This window comes from Cervus canadensis, chromosome 5 (genome assembly GCF_019320065.1).
Source record: "Cervus canadensis isolate Bull #8, Minnesota chromosome 5, ASM1932006v1, whole genome shotgun sequence".
Lineage (NCBI taxonomy): Eukaryota > Metazoa > Chordata > Mammalia > Artiodactyla > Cervidae > Cervus > Cervus canadensis.
In genome coordinates, this window is record NC_057390.1 from 42,002,509 (window position 1) to 42,022,861 (window position 20,353).

General features: G+C 35.6%; 1 protein-coding gene across 1 annotated transcript in view; it reads left to right on the forward strand.

Moving 5' to 3' along the window:
• The window catches only part of PEX13 (peroxisomal biogenesis factor 13), a 33,070-nt gene extending 23,809 nt beyond the window's left edge, over nucleotides 1-9,261 (forward strand). The window contains exons 3-4 of the mRNA XM_043468643.1: nucleotides 4,158-4,283; nucleotides 6,682-9,261. Of these exons, the coding sequence (XP_043324578.1) occupies nucleotides 4,158-4,283; nucleotides 6,682-6,980 (425 nt within the window). The 3' untranslated portion in view covers nucleotides 6,981-9,261. The remainder of the gene's footprint in view (nucleotides 1-4,157; nucleotides 4,284-6,681) is intronic.
• Nucleotides 9,262-20,353: the final 11,092 nt, after the last annotated feature.

The following is a 20,353-nucleotide window of genomic DNA, read 5'->3' on the forward strand; positions in this document are numbered from 1 at the left end:
CTTTTCTCTTTAAACAATAAAGTTTGCTATTCTTAAAAAATAATAATAATTCTTACAACAATCCTAAGAGGAATTATCTTCATTTTACAAGTGATAGAACTGAAGTTCAAAGAAGTCACTTCCTCAGGGTCACATCTTTAATAAGCCAGAACCAAAAACAAAATGAGGCATCTTTGACTGTTAAGCTCCTACTCTGTCAACTGGTACAGAATATTATCTCAGTTTAGAATTGAAGCTGACATTTTTTGATTATTCGAATCTAGAAAGAAGTAGCATCTAAGTTAGATTTTGGAAAGACAGGTAATGTTCCATCAGTTGTGTAGGAAAAACACAAGACTGAAGCAGATGGAATAGCTTGAACAAAAGTATATAGGCAGGAACTATAAGAGTTGTTCATCAACTGTCCTGTAATATTGGATAAAGGATACTGTGAAGTAAGGCTGAGAAATTATATTGGAACCTAGTAACGGAAGATCTTCATTTCCATGGAGAGGAGTCAAAAGATGAAGCCTCCTGTAAGAGAGTAGGAGAGGATACGATCCAAGACAGGTGGAAGGGAGAGGTGATTTTTTAATCTGAGGCCAGAGAGGGAGCATGTGTTCATTAGTAAAGTTTTATTAGAACACAGCCACATTCATTCATGTGCATTTTATTATGGCTGCTTATGTACTGAAAGACCAGAGTTGAGTAGTTTATGACAGAGACCCTATCTTTGTTGGCACTCTTGTTGCCTTGCACTTGTTCTACACACTGCATATCTCAGTATTATAACTTGACAATGTATTGAGTGCAGCATGTGTTGTTATACTGCAGTACATATTTTTTATTATGAGTGCAGACATGCCTCATGAGAAAAGAACAGTGAAGTATACTTTGAATGTCACACTTTGAAGGCGCACTATTGTCTGGATTATTCTAGTATTGAATTAGGTGGCAAAGCGTTGCATTTGTTATGCAGTGACAACATAGCTATGTTAAAGTGATACAATATACATCACCATTCCCAGGCTATTCCCAACTGAAAGTCAACAGTCAGAAAAATGAGAAAATTGAAAATGAAATATCCCATCAGAGCAGAATTCCCTCACCTGAAAACAGGGTGGGGGAGAAGGAGCAAACAGAAAAAAATAAGCCTGCAACCAAAGTAAGATTCTGAGAGACTTCTTTGTCAGATCAGCAAGGAAATCTGTTTACTATTGGTTATTGCAATAGCCAAGGAAATATGTTCAGAAGAAGTAAACTTGTTTGAGACTATTAACATTTCAGGGAGAACAGTTTCTGAAAGAGTGTTTGAAACAACAGCAATAGTCATTTTAAAATTAGGCAAATGGATTTACTTGGCTTGAATGGATTTACTTGGCTCATGAGGACCCAGTAGATGTTGATACTGTTCAGTAGTTTATTGGAAGAGTCCTGTTGAATTTGAAGTGATTGAAGATGTTGCCTCTGTGAACAGACTGCTGGGAACAACTACAGATGAGTATTTTCAAAGCAGCTGGAAAACACACTAATCCAGCCCAACTTGAAGTTACATCTACAGAGATGTGTTGTAACTAATGGTAAAAATTTGTGTGTAACAGAAGACTGGGCAGGACAAAATTTACAGAATTTTGAAAATATAGTTTTTAAAGCCTATAGTTATTCATAATATTCTTTATCAGCAGGTACATTGCATAAAATATTTGAATTTATCATATGTTATTGAACTAGTAATGTCAAAGATAAACTTCAGTCACTCTTGTGGACATAACTGTTGTCAGTTCTGTGAATTTTTATCAGGAGAAGAAGCTGAAGATCCTGACTTGCCCTACCATACAGCAGTGAGATGACTGAGCAGTCAGTGGTTAAGTTTTATTACTGTTTTGGGAGGATCAAGGCCAAGATTGAAATTTTTCTGAAAAACAAGAATCACCATGAGCCACTGTTAGAAAACACTAAGTGGCTTTGGAAATCAGTCTTTGCTGCAGACTTGGTAATCTTAATGAGTTCAACCTAAAACTGTAAGGCAAAATAGCATTGGAGTAAAGGAGGAACCAGAGATCAAATTGCCAATATCCGCTGGATCATCGAAAAAGCAAGAGAGTTCCAGAAAAACATCTATTTCTGCTTTATTGACTATGCCAAAGCCTTCAACTGTGTGGATCACAATAAACTGTGGAAAATTCTGAAAGAGATGGGAATACCAGACCACCTGACCCACCTCTTGAGAAACCTGTATGCAGGTCAGGAAGCAACAGTTAGAACTGGACATGGAACAACAGACTGGTTCCAAATAGGAAAAGGAGTACGTCAAGGCTGTGTATTGTCACCCTGCTTATTTAACTTATATGCAGAGTACATCATGAGAAACGCTGGGATGGAAGAAGCACAAGCTGGAATCAAGATTGCTAGGAGAAATATCAATGACCTCAGATATGCAGATGACACCACCCTTACGGCGGAAAGTGAAGAGGAACTAAAAAGCCTCTTGATGATAGTGAAAGAGGAGAGTGAAAAAGTTGGCTTAAAGCTTAACATTCAGAAAACTAAGATCATGGCATCTGGTCTCATCACCTCGTGGGAAATAGATGGGGAGACAGTGGAAACAGTGTCAGACTTTATTTTTGGGGGCTCCAAAATCACTGCAGATGGTGACTGCAGCCATGAAATTAAAAGACGCTTACTCCTTGGAAGGAAAGTTATGACCAACCTAGATAGCATATTAAAAAGCAGAGACATTACCTTGCCAACAGAGGTCCGTCTGGTCAAGGCTATGGTTTTTCCAGTGGTAATGGATGGACGTGAGAGTTGGACTGTGAAGAAAGCTGAGCACTGAAAAATTGATGCTTTTGAACTGTGGTGTTGGAGAAGACTCTTGAGAGTCCCTTGGACTGCAAGGAGATCCAACCAGTCCATCCTGAAGGAGATCAGTCCTGGGTGTTCATTGGAAGGACTGATGCTGACTCCAATACTTTGGCCACCTCATGTGAAGAGTTGACTCACTGGAAAAGACCCTGATCCTGGGAGGGATTGGGGGCAGGAGAAGAAGGGGATGACAGAGGATGAGATGCCTGGATGGCATCACTGACTTGATGGGCATGAATTTGAGTAAACTCCGGGAGTTGGTGATGGACAGGGAGGCCTGGTGTGCTGCGATTCATGGAGTCGCAAGGAGTCGGACACGACTGAGCTACTGAACTGAACTGAAAGTTACTTTGACAACAACTAATATTGTTTGAATCACAAGTAATGTCACACTGCTTTTATACCTCATAGGTTGTCAAAAGCTAATGAAACAAGATTTCCATTCCCACATAAATTTGCAGCAGTTATACTTTTCTAGGTCATTCTACAATTCAGAAGTGTTTTTGGACCTCCATGCAAGTGTGGGGGAAATGTCCGTATTTCAGAACCCATTTAACTGCCATTAAAGAGCTTCCATTTAATCTTCATTTGAAAGTGATTAGTTTCTAATGAAATGACATGTTCAAAGGTTAATATCAAGAGAATTTAACAATTCTATGCTATTCACCCTCTTAGGATGAATATGCTCATTAAAATCACATGTTCAGTGGATTGGTATTAGAATTTGGCAATACATGTCTTTGCGAAAAAACATTTTCCAAATGAGATACCTTAAATCTCATTACAAATTAGTGTCAACGGATGTATATTTGCAGTTGATAACAGATAGAAAATATTCTTTGAACCCCAAATTAAGTGAAGTATTATCCTACTCCAAAAAGATTCCATTCTTTACAATAGACCTATATTACAAAAAAAGAACTCAATTGTTATTATATTTTAAATTTTTCATAAAATTTATGGAAAAATTTTTTCTGTCATTGTATAAGAAACTACATGACACATTCAGTTTTGCCTCATGGCCTGCAAAGCTTAAAATATTTCCTGTCAAAATTATTTTACTCTATAAAAAAAAACTGCCGACCCCTGGCTCAAAATAAGGAAGCTGGAATTTGGAGCTTAAAGAAAAGGAAAAAGTTTATAAAAGATATTGTAATAAACATGTTGTTGATCTTACATAGTGTTAATTGTGGAAATTACTTTGCGGGATAGCTTTTCTTTTGGCAAATAAGTTTATATAGTTTGCAAAACATTGCCACTGGAATATCTTTTTTTTTTAAGTTCTATTAACCTAATCTTAATTTGGTTTATAGACAATACCAACTGGGCAAGTGGTGAGGACGACCATGTAGTTGCTAGAGCAGAATATGATTTTGTTGCTGTATCTGAAGAAGAAATTTCTTTCCGTGCTGGTGATATGCTGAACTTAGCTCTCAAAGGTAAGAAAACATGAATAAATGGGAATTATCTGTGTACTTTTAGAATTTGTAAATGTATTGAAAACTGCATTAAAGGATAGTGGGGGACAAAAAGGATCTTGGTCACTGTTAGTTAAGTCAGGGGTAGTTACTAGAATTTCTTTTTGTCCGTGTAAACCTTTCAAACCTGGGGGAGTGGGAGAGAAATGTTCCAGCAAAGTTGTTCCAATATTTCACTGAGATAAGGGAAGATTTTGTTAATATGATCTCTTCTAAACTTAAAACATTTGAATTCCAAGTTAATTACCAACCCAAAAACATGAGGTGAGCACTAAATGTAATGAGTCTAATAAGCCAAAGTAATTGCCTGGCATCATCTAAAACATCCCTGTTAGTCTTTTGTTGCTGAAACTAGTATTACTTTTTTACTTGAATCATGTTTACCGTAGAGACTTCAACATGAATATTTAGGAATTACTGTCATGAAGTATTAAAGAACCTCAGCAAGAAATTTATAGACATTCAGGTTAATTTTCAGACCATGTTGCTAATAGTTTTTAATAGCTTCAAACAAAATGGCCTTTTCCTCCACTTTTCCCCAGTAATGACGATCAGAATTTTTGTAGATTTACCAAAAAAAAAAAAAAAGGATTTTTTGTTTGTGTGTATTTATAGAGATTCAGTTTTGCTATGAAAAGTCACATTTTGTTGGTAAAGATACTAGTAACAATAATAAGAATGGTCACTTATAGACTGCTTCGTAGGTACTAGGGAAAATTCCCTGGCTGTCCAGTGGTTAGGACTCAGTGCTCTCAACTGCCTAGAGCCTAGGTCCAACACCTGGTTGAGGAACTAAGATTCTGCTAACTGCAGAACGGTCAAAAAAAGAAAAAAATATAATGTGCTAGACACTGTACATATTTCATTTAAACCTTATAATAATGCTGGGATGTAAGTACTGTTATTATTCTATTCCTGGCTTACATATGAGAAAACTGAAACTCAGAATGAGTGAGTTGTCCAGTGTTACCTAAGATGTAATGGAGATGGGACTATGAACCTAGGTTTATCTGACTTCAGAACCTGTATTTTAATCACTTTGGCTGCTTTCCATGTGCTTTATTAATGGAAACTGCCATTTTATTGGTGTTAGTCACTCTTTACACAAGGGAGAAATATCTTCAGTGTTCAATCCTTAGTTTAATTGGGTAACTAGTTGAAAATCTTGGATCAAATTAGCTAAATCTCTGTCTCATCTCTTCACACACAAAACCTAGGCTTCTGAGAAAAAAATTTTAAATAATGTAAAGAAAAATTATGTAAGAAAAATAATGTAAGAAAAATTCTGGCTGTTAGGTATTATATTCATGTTTTTCGTCCAGTCAAAATAGTGATTTACTTAGATTTCAAAAGAATTCTTTCTTTTTAAGATTTATTGTTATAGGGAAGTACAGTTAATTAGTTTTAATAAATTAAATAAAAAGTAAAGAAGATCAAATGTGGATTCTTTTAAATTATAATATTCCAGAAAAATTTTATATCTCAGATTATTCTTCAACTAATAGTGCCTTTTAACACTTTGCTTCTTTACTTTCTTCATTGCTAACATGTTAGGGCATTTAGAACAAAATCAGTCACAGACATGGTTAATTTAACTTTTTTTCCTTTTTATTATAGAGAAACATGAAAATGTCATATTGTGCCGGAATTACAGTTTTGAACTAAAACTTAACAATTAAACAGCTTTTTAAAGATGTAAATAAAAATAGCACAACACTGTAAAGCAACTATACTTCAATAAATTTTTTTTTATATAGGTGGGATTATTTAAATAATTTTTTCTACTTTAAGCTTAGAGTATTAACTTTTTGTTACATGGCTGTAGGTAACTGAGGTCTTCAATTTTTGCCCACCTTGGATTAAAATTAACATTCATTGTCCTTCAGGATTGTGAATCACAATCACATAGAATGGATTTTTTTTAATTTCAGCCAAAAATATATAAAGAAAGCTGGCTTACATAAATGAACCTATCTATTTTCTGTACTCATTCTAACTTATCAAGAAGTAGTGAGATACTCATTCCTTAAATTTCAATTTAAAATATGAAAGACACTGATGTTAATTTTCAGCTTTTGAGAGAACTGAATTTTTTTTTCTCTATGAATGCACCAACTGACATAAACTTTATGTTTTTCAAGGCTGAAAAAAATGTTCATAAATACAAAATTTAAAATGTTATAAGAAGGGATCCTAGAATTGAGCCTACTCATCTTGATTTTAAATATTCATGTGCACTATTTATTTATGAGTATACTATAATATGTAAGTATAACAAAGATTTTAACATTTTACTATCAATATTCTGTTGGACCCTCAAAGTATGTTATAATTACAAGGCTGTCTTTTCTTCCATCAGAGCAACAACCCAGAGTGCGTGGTTGGCTTCTGGCCAGTCTTGATGGTCAAACAACAGGACTTATACCTGCTAATTATGTCAAAATTCTTGGTAAAAGAAGAGGTAGAAAAACAGTGGAATCCAGTAAAATTTCCAAGCAGCAACAGTCTTTTACCAATACAACACTAATTAAAGGAGCCACAGCTGCTGATTCTTTGGATGAACAGGAAGCTGCCTTTGAATCTGTTTTTGTTGAAACTAATAAGGTTCCAGTTGCATCTGATTCCACTGGGAAAAATGGAGATAAACAAGATCTTTGATAACTTTCATATTTGCCTGAAGTTGAACTATAGAGTACTTTTTAAAAATTTCTTCTTACAAAGAAATTAATCTACAATCCAATGAAAACATTTGTTAATGACTATTTAAGATGTTTTGCTGCTAGAAATTACTCAAGTTGTACACTAGTATGTTGGTCTAGTGACCTGGTTACGTTTTATGAGTTATTGGACCATGAGGATATTTGTTTAGCTTAGGTTATAAGATTATGGAGACTATCATTTTCATCTTATTTGGAACCCTGTGTTTCTCTTGAAAGAGTAAGATTGATGAACTGTAGAATACACACTTTGCTACAGTAGGGATCACTAATACATTTTAAAATTCTAGTTTAATTGACTTGGAATCCTCAGAAATTGAGTGACAGTGTATGAGAACAGGCTAATTTTTCTACAACTTTAATTAAACTGAATAGTAAAAATTTTCTGATGTGTATTACATCCAGTATTGGGTTTGCTTTAGGCAGTAGTAAAATATTTTCACCCAACAATTAATGCTATTATGTTTTATTGTATTTTTGAAAATTTTATCTTAGAAAGGTTGCTAAAAGCATTGTAAAGGAAATGGTTCTGGGGTGATAGTTAGCCCGAATAGTTTTCTTTGCTAGTAAAAAGGCTACAATTTATCTTTCTTACAGATTGCTTCCTTTTCTTCAGAGGGTCATATGACTTTTTATATGTATGACTAGTTTTCATCCTGGGTGAATCAGAACTCTTAATCTGTAAGATTTACTTTGTTTTTCTCCAGCCTAGACTCAAGTTCTTTAAGTTTGCAACTCGATTCTAGCAGTAATGATTTTAAATCTTTTCACAGATTCTCTGCTTCTACCTATTAAAATTATTTTTTTAATTCCATATTCAGACTGTTCTGTAAACATTGAGAGTGTATTACATTGGGTACATATTTCTTTTAGGTTCAGTTTTTACTACTGAGACTATAAATAAAATGCTGAATTGCCATTTAGAGTATGATAATATTATTTGACTTGTTTAGGAATGATTTTAGGTACAGTTAAATTTCAGTACACTGAATATTTCCCCACAAAATTGGAAAATTCATATACTTGCTATTATCATACTACAAAAACAATATCAGTTATACAGAGTATGAAAATACATTACAGATATTGTTGAAAACTTAAAATTATTTGATGAAGACTTTGATCTTTTTCTTCTTATAGAGTTTATGTTCAACAACTAAGTAATTCTGAAATAGTTCAAACTAAAACATTAGGAACCAAGTATATGTGTAATCAACATAGAATTTTACTAAAGACTTCTTGGGAACCTCTCTTTTGTGATAATACAGTAAGTAATGTATCATTTAAAATACAATGTTGACCCCATGCAGAAAAAAGTAACAAAATAGTAAAATTGTTATCTAGACATATTTTTCTAACACCTAGTTCTTCAAACCTTCAAGTTGAGGAGATTAAGTTACTTATATACTATTTTCCATTTGTATTCAACACTTAGAGGTTCTGCTTTGCTTTGTTAATTAGAAAGTCATTTATGGAAATTTTGTTCTTGAAACAAATTTTTTATAAAACAAATTATTAAATTTGATGTTGAGACATCTAAATTGAATGCAAGTAGAGGTGAAATTTTGAGTTGGTGCTATTTAGATTAGAAAAGGGGTCTTTATGATTGCTATTAAAGATGTATAGGGAGAAGAGTATAGCACAAAATAAATGACAAAAACAATTTGACTTTTCTTATGGTATTTTTGTTTTGGTTTTTTTTTTTTGGTTAAGAATGCTAAATTGCAGCATACATTTTATGTATATTATTTGTGTCTAAAAATTCTTTTTCTAATAAGAATCTAGAAAAGGAATTTAGGAATAAGCAGAAAAATTTTATAACCTTTCTTATCATGACAGTTTTAGGTTTCAATATTGTTATTTTTAGAAATTTATTTAAGGACTGCTGCTTTGTAGAAATTACAAACTGAAAAAAACATTTTAAATTAAATACAGTAATCACAAGTTACAACAATAAAACAGGTTTCATTTAAATTTTTTTCTGATTGTAATTTATCAGTATAGAAAGTAAAAAGGTAAGCTTTATACATTTTCATGTGTTAACATTTTATTTAGGTATTTGATTTAGTCTATCAGTGTGTCATATATTTACTTGAATACTGATGTCCTTTATCTGTGCTTTCTTTAATAGATAAAAGAACAAATATTAAATGCTGTTAACATTTTATTTTTAATAGATTGTGAAGTTATTTTATTGGACAAATAAAAATATATTAAACTTGATTGACATTTTTTGAAGACAAACTGTTAACTGTTTTTACAGGATTGCAATTAATGTAAGTCTGTTTTTCTTCACATCATTGTATATATTGGCTACTGCAGATCCATGTGTCTTTTCTATTTACTTGTGATTAAAGAAAATATTGAATTTACACTTATGTAAAAATTACCTTGAAGATGAGTTAACTCATTATTGACTGGGGAATTTTTGAAGGAACTAACGCCCATGGCTAGCAGTTTTTATTTCGGCCACCCAAAAGTTAATTCTGTTATTTCATTAGCACTCTTTGGATTATTACACTCAGTAGTTACACCTGACATACCTGTAAGTCTCCAGCCCAGTGAGTTTCATTTTCACTTTCCGTATCAGAATCCATCACTAAGGTTTTTTCGTCTTTTATTTTTTGTTGTTGTTTTTTTTTCATCTGAAGCAGAACTGTATTCTGAAGAACTATCATCTCCTGAGACACTATATGTCCCTTACACAATCAGAGAAAGTACCTGCGTAAAATTCACTGAAAAATGCTTCTTCCTCAAAATTTCATGATGCATCATTTTTGAAAATTTTATTAAATAAACTTGCATTTAAAATATACACAAGGTTGGAACAAAAACCCAACAGAGCAAAATGGGAATGATAATGACAATCATAAGTTGTATAATGAGCCCTTGATCAATTTTAAGCTCTAACAACTTTGCACAGTGATGCTGAGCTGATTATATCACTCTCTAAAAATGTATTGATACATCTCCAGTCAATAATGTTTTAAAATAAGACCTCAGATCTAGGTTTTGGGAGACCTAGATTCTAGTCTGGACAACTACTTACTGTGAGATATACTTATTGTAAGATGATTTTTCAGTTTCCTCATTGATAACATTGGCGATAGCTGCTATAATCTACCTCACATAAGAGTGCTTTTTTTAAAACTATAAATCAAAAGAGTTTATGGCAGCTATATATTTTGTAGTTTCTTCCATGCTTATTTAAACTTCTCACATCCTGTTAAAATGGCACAAGGTATTTATATCAATCTCAAGTTTCATATTCACACATAATTAAAAATTGAAATTAGTTCACTAGTACTTATAACTTTGCCCAAAATGTAATTTTAAATTATTTTGCTGAATACCTGAACAGCCTAGAAAAATATTTATTCAACACAAAGTGGAATATTTATTCAACACAAATTTTGTTTTTTAAGCATTGCCTTGAAGTGTCCTTTGAAATTGTATGTTGTTTTTATGTAGGTTATCTCATTTGGGAGAAGGAACTGTTTATTTTAGGTTAAGACAGCTAAGTCTTGAATCTTCTGGGGTACTTACTATATTATGCCCTATGAATAGAGAAGTAATGTTTTAAGTATTCTAACCTAACGGTGTTTCTGTCCTCATATAAATCGTCTTGTTTTGTAAGAATTTCATGTGCTCAGAATTGACTCAGTTATTGATTATACTCTTTATTAATGACACCAGTATCAATCGTCTAGAAAATCTGTAGTTTTGTTCTGCTTCATTTTACCCTAATAGTTTTCTTCATCTGCTGCCTGCAATTCCATATTCTCCACTCTCTTCTGTATTTAATGTTTATCCTTCCAAGCCATCTTCTAAATTTTTCACATATTTCTTTAAAAAACTGTATGATAACATTTATTTTGTATAGCTTTTCAATTTTATATAAGTGATATGGTATAAAACTCATTTCTAACTTTCATAAACATTAGGATTTTAGGAACTATTCATCTTACTGTGTATAACATGCTTCTGACACACATTATTCTGTTATAGTCACATACTATAGCTTATCTTTTCCTCTAGTCATAGATACTCAGGTTATTTCCAGCTGTTCACACTTCTACAAACTTGTACATTTCTTCTTATGACTCTGCCTGTAATTTCTTTGGTATATATGTCCTAGAGTAGAATGGCTGGTGTTTTGAGTATATACATATTTAATTTCAGTTAGTAATGATGGATTGTTCTCATGAATAGTTGTACAGTTTGCACTTACACCAGCAAGACAAGAATATCATTTCCTCTACATCTTCAGCAGCATTTGATATTTTCTGATTTCTTATAATCTGCTCTGTGTGAAATTGTATGTTGTCTTAATCTGCATTATCTGATTACTAATAAGCCCACACATATACTTTTTTTTTAATGACTGCACTGGGTCTTCATTGCTGTGTGCAGACTTTCTCTGGTTGTGGCAATTGGGGGCTACTCTCTAGTTGTGATGCACCGGCTTCTCATTGTGCTGGTTTCTCATGTTGTGAAGCATCGGGTCTAGGCACGCAAGCTTCAGTAGTTGTGGCATGTGGACTCGGTAGTTGTGGCTCACAGGCTCTAGAGCACAGGCTCAATAGTTGTGGTGCGTGGGCCCAGCTGTACCATGGCATGTGGGATCTTCCTGGACCAGGGATCAAACACGTGTCTCCTGTGTTGACAAGTGGATTCTTTACCACTAAGCCACGAGGGAAGCCCTGAGCATATACTTTTTAGTCATTCTGGTTTTCTTTTCTATGGATTGCCTATACTTATAGAGAGTGGATGGCCTGTACTTATAATATGCCCATTTTTCTATTGATTTTTCTCTTTCTTGTTGATTATAGTGCAAGAGATTCTTTATATATTCTAGGTAATGTTTCCTTGTTAGTTGCAGATGTTAGAAATAACTTGGGCTTATCATTTATTAATTCTTGTCTTTGGTGTCATTGATGGAATAGAAATTTTGCTTCCAGTTGTTATATTCTTTAGGTCTTGTTCTATCAGTGTTATAGTTTTATATTTACATTTAATTTAACTGGGGTTTAGTTTTGGTTATAATCAGTCAGTCAGTCCATTGTCCATTCAGTCAGTTCATTCAGTCACTCAGTTGTTTCCAACTCTTTGTGAGCCCATGGACTGCAGCATGCCAGGGTTGTCCATCACCAACTCCCAGAGCTTGCTCAAAACTCATGTCCATCAAGTCGGTGATGCCAGCCAATCATCACATCCTCTGTCATCCCCATCTCCTCTTGCCTTCAATCTTTCCCAGCATCAGGGTCTTTTTCAATGAGTTGGCTCCTTACATCAGGTGGCCAAAGTACTGGAGCTTCAGCAACAGTCCTTCCAATGAATATTCAGGACTGATTTCCTTCAGGATTGATTAGTTTGATCTCCTTGCCGTCCAAGGGACTCTCAAGAGTCTTCTCCAACACCACAGTTCAAAAGCATCAATTCTTTGGCGCTCAGCTTTCTTTACAGTCCAACTCTCACATCCGTACTTGACTACTTGAAAAACCACAGCTTTTACTAGATGGACTTTTGTTGGCAAAGTAATGTCTCTGCTTTTTAATATGCTGTCTAGGTTGGTTATAGCTTTTCTGCCAAGGAGCAAGCGTCTTTTAGTTTCATGGCTGCAGTCACCATCTGCAGTGATTTTGGAGCCGAAAAAAATTAAAGTGTCACTATTTTCATTGTTTCCTCATCTATTTGCCATGAAGTTATGGACCGGATGCCATGATCTTAAGTTTTCTCAATGTTGAGTTTTAAGCCAGCTCTCCACTTTCCTCTTTCACTTTCATCAAGAGGCTCTTTAGTTCTTTGCTTTCTGCCATAAGGGTGGTGTCATCTGTGTATCTGAGGGTATTGATATTTCTCCCAGCAATCTTGATTCCAACTTGTGCTTCATCCAGCCCAGCATTTTGCATGATGTACTCTATTTAATTTAAATAAGCAGGGTGACAATATACAGCCTTGACGTACTCATTTCCCAACTTTGAACCAGTCTGTTGTTCCATGTCCGGTTCTAACTGTTGCTTCTTGACCTGCATAGAGATTTCTCAGGAGGCAGGTAAGGTGGTCTGGTATTCCCATCTCTCAGAATTTTCCACAGTTTGTTGTGATCCACATACTCAAAGGCTTTGGCATAGTCAGTAAAGTTCTTCTGGAACTCTCGCTTTTTTGTTGATCCAGCAGATGTTGGCAATTTGATCTCTGCTTCCTCTGCCTTTTCTAAATCCAGCTTGAACATCTGGGAGTTCACGGTTCATATACTGTTGAAGCCTGACTTGGAGAATTTTGAGCATTACTTTCCTAGTGTGTGAGATGAGTACAGTTGTGCAGTAGTTTGAGCATTCTTTGGCATTGCCTTTCTTTGGGGTTGGAATGAAAACTGACCTTTTCCAGTCCTGTGGCCACTGCTGAGTTTTCCAAATTTGCTGGCATATTGAGTGCAGGACTTTCACAGCATCATCTTAGAGGATTTGAAATGGCTCAACTGGAATACCATCACCTCCACTAGCTTTGTTCATAGTGATGCTTCCTAAGGCCCGTTTGACTTCTCATTCTAGGATGTCTGGCTGTAGGTGAGTGATCACACCATCGTGGTTATCTGGGTTATGAAGGTCTTTTTTGTATAGTTCTTCTGTGTATTCTTGCCACCTCTTCTTATTATCTTCTGCTTCTGTTAAGTTCGTACCACTTCAGTCCTTTATTGTGTTCATCTTTGCATGAAGTTTTCCCTTGGTGTTTCTGATTTTCTTGAAGAGATCTCTATTCTTTCCCTTTCTATTGTTTTCCTCTATTTCTTTGCATTGATCACTGAGGAAGACTTTCTTATCGCTCCTTGCTATTCTTTGGAACTCTGCATTCAGATAGTTATACCTTTCCTTTTCTCCTTTGCCTTTTAATTCTCTTCTTTTCTCAGCTATTTGTAAGGTCTCCTCAGACAACCATGTTGCCTTTTTGCATTTCTTTCTCTCGGGATGGTCTTGATCACTGCCTCCTGTATGGTGTCATGAACCTCTGTCCATAGTTCTTCAGGCACTTTGTCTATCAGATCTAATCCCTTGAATCTATTTGTCACTTCCATTGTATAATCATAAGGGATTTGATTTAGGTCATACCTGAATGGTCTAGTGGTTTTCCCTACTTTCTTCAATTTAAGTATGAATTTTGCAATAAGGAGTTCATGATCTGAGACACAGTCAGCTCATGGTCTTGTTTTTGCTCACTGTATAGAGCTTCTCCATCTTCAGCTGCGAAGAATATAATCAAGGAATGTAATATAATATATCTCAGGAGCGGATGTCAGCCTGGCTTATCGTTCCAGGATCCAAAACTATTGGATATAGTATGAGATATGAATTCAACTTATTCTCCAGCTAATCACTAAAAGGGTTATTAACAAAACCACTTTCTCTCTCTAGAGGAAAATTATCTTGGATTTACTTTATTAGCACTATTTCCTTGAAATTGTGGGTTAAGATACATAAGGAATGCCAGCTGTTTATCCAGCAGCATACATTTGGTTGTAAAAAGCACAGGCTTTGAAATTTCTCTGAGTAAGATACATCTGGTAACCAAGCGTGTTCCTCCTTGGGGAGACAGGGAACCCACCCTCAGGAATTTTTATACCATAGTGGTTCCTGTGGCATGTGAGGCTCGCCTAAGGTAATGCCAGGTTTATTGTACTGTGCCCTTTCCAGCAAGCTAAGTGACCTTAGTACCAAATTATATCCTTTTGAGTCTTGTGAGTATGAATATCTGCTGGGCATGCAGAGTAGAATTGTAAGTTTTTTCTAATACTATCTGTTAAATCCATTTTTCACCTGTTTCACTGCATACCAATTTGTCATAAACGTGAAACTTGGGGCTCTCTGTTCTGTTTTTGATGTCAGTTCCTTTCCCAGTGTAACATTGTCTTAATATAACTTTGTAATATGTCTAAATAGCTGAATCCTTTTGTTCTACTTTGATAGAATTAACTTTTGTCGATTTTTATTCTTCTAGTATCCTTTTAGTCAAGTTCCCCAAAACAAGCTGCTAAAATTTTTATTGAAATTGGATTGAATTTGCAGATTACTTTATTTTTTTTTTGAGTTTTTTTTTTCCATTTATTTTTATTAGTTGGAGGCTAATTAGTTTACAGTATTGTAGTGGTTTTTGCCATACATTGACATGAATCAGCCATGGATTTACATGTATTCCCCATCCCGATCCCCCCTCCCACCTCCCTCCCCACCCCATCCCTCTGGGTCTTCCCAGTGCACCAGCCCTGAGCACTTATCTCATGCATCCAACCTGGGCTGGTGATTTGTTACACCCTTGATAATATACATGTTTCTATGCTGTTCTCTCAAAACATCCCACCCTCGCCTTCTCCCACAGGGTCCAAAAGTCTGTTCTGTACATCTGTGTCTCTTTTTCTGTTTTGCATATAGGGTTATCATTACCATCTTTCTAAATTCCATATATATGCGTTAGTATACTGTAATGGTTCTTATCTTTCTGGCTTACTTCACTCTGTATAATGGGCTCCAGTTTCATCCATCTCATTAGAACTGATTCAAATGAATTCTTTTTAATGGCTGAGTAATATTCCATGGTGTGTATGTACCACAGCTTCCTTATCCATTCGTCTGCTGATGGGCATCTAGGTTGCTTCCATGTCCTGGCTATTATAAACAGTGCTGCGATGAACATTGGGCTGCACGTGTCTGTTTCAGATCTGGTTTCCTCAGTGTGTATGCCCAGAAGTGGGATTGCTGGGTCATATGGCAGTTCTATTTCCAGTTTTTTAAGAAACCTCCACACTGTTTTCCATAGTGGCTGTACTAGTTTGCATTCCCACCAACAGTGTAAGAGGGTTCCCTTTTCTCCACACCCTCTCCAGCATTTATTGCTTGTAGACTTTTGGATAGCAGCCATCCTGACTGGCGTGTAATGGTACCTCATTGTGGTTTTGATTTGCATTTCTCTGATAATGAGTGATGTTGAGCATCTTTTCATGTGTTAGCCATCTGTATGTCTTCTTTGGAGAAATGTCTGTTTAGTTCTTTGGCCCATTTTTTGATTGGGTCATTTATTTTTCTGGAATTGAGCTTCAGGAGTTGCTTGTATATTTTTGAGATTAATCCTTTGTCTGTTGCTTCGTTTGCTATTATTTTCTCCCATTCTGAAGGCTGTCTTTTCACCTTGCTTATAGTTTCCTTTGTTGTGCAAAAGCTTTTAAGTTTCATTAGGTCCCATTTGTTTATTTTTGCTTTTATTTCCAATATTCTGGGAGGTGGGTCATAGAGGATCCTGCTGTGATTTATGTCGGAGAGTGTTTTGCCTATGTTCTCCTTTAGGAGTTTTATAGTTTCTGGTCTTACATTTAGATCTTTAATCCATTTTGAGTTTATTTTTGTGTATGGTGTTAGAAGGTGTTCTAGTTTCACTCTTTTACAAGTGGTTGACCAGTTTTCCCAGCACCACTTGTTAAAGAGGTTGTCTTTTTTCCATTGTATATCCTTGCCTCCTTTGTCGAAGATAAGGTGTCCATAGGTTCGTGGATTTATCTCTGGGCTTTCTATTCTGTTCCATTGATCTATTTTTCTGTCTTTGTGCCAGTACCATACTGTCTTGATGACTGTGGCTTTGTAGTAGAGCCTGAAGTCAGGCAGGTTGAGTCCTCCAGTTCCATTCTTCTTTCTCAAGATTACTTTGGCTATTCGTGCAGATTACTTTAGAATTAAAGTATGTTAATCTTGTATTTGTAGCTTTGATGAATGCTTTTTAGTTCTAAAGTTATTGATTCTCTTTGGTTGTCTGTGAAATGCAAATAATGAATTTTATTTCTTCCTGAAAGGCCTTTTACTTTTCTTTCATTTTGACTGTTTTGGCCAGGTTGCCAGTCTATATTTGACAGAGCTGTGGTAGCAGGCATTTTTATCAAATTTCTACTTCAGATTCTAAACTTGCTCTATTAAATGCTATGTCTGCTGTGAGTTTTATTCTAGTTAGTCTTTTTCAAAGGAAGTTCCTGTTTATTGATAATTTATATATGCCTTTGTTCAGGTTTTTTTTTTAATTTTTCACCTTTAGTAATAGTAACATAGAGAATAACATTGATTGCCTGATATTGAGCTATTCTTGCATTCCTACTTGATGTTATTTTTTAATGAAATGATTTCTCAAAAATACAAATATAAATGAGTATGATGGTTTAGTTGCTAAGTTGTGTCCGACTCTTGCAACTCCATGGCCTGGGAACCCACCAGGCTCCTCTGTCCATGGGATTCTCCAGGCAAGAATACTAGAGTGGGTTGCCATTTCCTTCTCCAGGGGATCTTCCCAACCCAGGAATCAAACCCGGTCTCCTGCATTGCAAGGAGATTCTTTACCAACTGAGCTACAAGGGAAGCCCATAAATGAGTATAGAAAATGACTAAAAGTGGGGTATTATGCAGAAATGTAACTGTGTGTTCAGAAAGCAGAATTGCCACTATTTGATGAGGTGTCCTGGAAGAAGATAAGCTGAAAACGAGCTCTGAGTCATGGTCTGGCTTCATTTTCTCTGATATTTTACAAAAGCCTTTTCTAGAGAAAGTCATTGAGTTTATACTGGGAAACCTAGGGTTATCCACATTTTATGTACTGGGTTGGTGGGAAAGATCGTTTGATTTTTCCATACAACAGTACAGAAAAACCTGAACCAACTTTCTGGCCAACCCAATATTTTGAAAGATGTGCCAGCACCTAGAACTAGATACCTGCCTGTAACACAATCAGTGGGATTGGGCTGCTTAGGCTTTTCCATTTTTAAGCTTCTGGTGGCTATTCTTCAGCACTCAGGAGTAGGTCAAAGCAGAACATTTGTGTGTTCTTAAAAGATCCAGGGAGCAAAAGGAAAGAGCTAGACCATCAGCAAGCCAAGTACAGCTAGTAACTTAGGTCAGGCTCATCCAGGCATTGTCAGATTTTTTTTTTTTCCTTAAAAGATACAAAGTTTTATTAAAGAACCTGGAATCAATGGTATCATTCCATAAATTAGCAGAAAAATATGGAACGCAGACTTTTTTAAAAAATATGGTACCATATAAGAAAGTTGAAGAATATAAAAATACAAGAATGTTGAAGTCTCAAGTCATTCTGCACAAATCTGAACTGGCTACTCTATTTGCCTGATACAATTGCCCTGGATTTTGTTTTTATTTTCCTGAAGAGTCCTATGATCTTTCTATTTCTATACCCTACTCTTATGTCTTTCTTGGTTTACTCTCTTTGACGTAAAGCACATTTAGCAACTTCCTCAGAAAGGCTCTATGGGAGATGAAGTATGGGTCCTTGAATGTCTGAAAATTGTCTTTAATTCTGCTCTCGGTTTAAATAATAGTATGATATAAAATTCCAAGCTGGCTGTTGTTTTCCGTTAAAAACTTGAAGGGATTTCTCTGTTGTCTCCAGCTTCCATTGTGATCACTGAGAAGGCTTGAAGCTGTTCTGATTCTTGTTCCTTTATATGTGCCCTGTTTTGTTCTTGTTTGTTTTCCTCTCTAGAAGCTTGTAGGATCTATCTGAGGATATTAATAATTGTAGGTTACTTTGTTTTCAGGTTTCTATTTTCCTACGTAGTCTTTTCCCCCTGTATTACTGTGTGTGTATTTATGTTTTATCTCTATCACAATAAAGATTTTCTCTCAGGTTTCTGCTGAACTTTGGTTGTCTGCTTATGTTTAAGAATAAGAGGCTGAACAGCTGATTGAAGGCTTTGAGCAAACAGGCAGGGCATGTTGTCAGTGAACTTTGTGATAAAGCCAGTTCACAGGGCATGACATAGGATTCGCTAATATTTCCCTGATTTAAGCATTCTATCCAGTCTCAGGCAGAGTGACCCACCAAACTTACAGAATGGTCAGGGAAACAGACCAGAAAGCTCTTCAACTTTAGGTAGGTAGGCAGCTCCAATGAGAGAGTGGAAAACTGCGCATGTATGGTTTCTCCTTCCAAACTCACCATTCAGCTAAATCAGTCCTCACCTAAGAAGCTGCTGGTAAGAGAGAGGGAAGGAGAAAGGCACCAGTGTTGTTATAGGGAAATACTGCTATGTGAAAACAGAGAGTAGGGAATTATGGTAAATTGAACAGTGAATAGATCAGATTTTCTTCTGAAGGTTTGGAAGCTATACATTCTATTTTTATTCTCATTGTGGTTACATCTAACCCATATTTATGATTACCTTTCTCTACCAGTATTTAAAGTTATCAACATTGGAGTCTTATAGTAACACAGAAGTATTGACACATTGTCATTCTCCCTCCTTCCCCCAGACACTTTACCTGTTGTCTCTCTGCTCCTCTTCTTCATCCATGTTGATATCACTTAGAGTGTTTATCCCAGTTAATTTTTCATTTTGCTAATTGAACAAATAACTTGTCTGAGGTTACTCTTTATTTCCTGTATACATTTTATCTATTCATTTATGTGTTTAATCATCAAACTAGTATAATCACCTGGTTTTAAAAACACATAAGGAAATAAGAGCAGTTCCTTGCCTCACTCCAAAGTCCAGATCCCAGAATCAATTGTGTTTAACTCCATGCTATTGTTTTTACCTTCTTACTTGTAAGTAATGTGCTCACCTTGCTATTTTGACTTACCAATGTAAGAGGTTATCTATTACCCTCTCCTTCCCACCCTGCATGGAGGATTTAACTACCGTATACTACTATCCCATACTTCCTCTCACCCTTCTTCCTAATATTATTTTAATTTTTAGTCAGTTCTGTTCAGTTGCTCAGTCATATCCGACTCTTTGCGACCCTATGGAATGTAGCACGCTAGACTTCCCCGTCCATCACCAGCTCCTGGAGCTTGCTCAAACTCATGTCCATCAAGTCGGTGATGCCATCCAACCATCACATTCTCTCTCGTCCCCTTCTCCTCCTGCCTTCAATCTTTCCTAGCATCAGGTTCTTTTCCAGGGAGTCAGTTATTCTCATCAGGTGACCAAAGTATTGAAGCTTCAGCTTCAGTGTCAGTCCTTCCAATGAATATTCAGGACTGGTTTACTTTAGGATTGACTGGTTTGATCTTTTGATCTCCTTGTGGTCTAATTTTTAGTCAAGTCACTGAAAATGTTTGCATTATTGTGACCGTGTAAATATTGTTTCTTTCTTCCCTGTTGTTCATTTCACATATAACTTTCTGGTTTTCCCAGTATTGCCATTGCCTTGCTTTTTTATTTGCCTCATTTCTGTGTACTGTACCTGGCTACAAGTTGTGGTGCCTAATGCTTGCATGCTGGGCCTTTCAAGAGTTTTGCAGTGTAAATGGCTGTCAGAATCC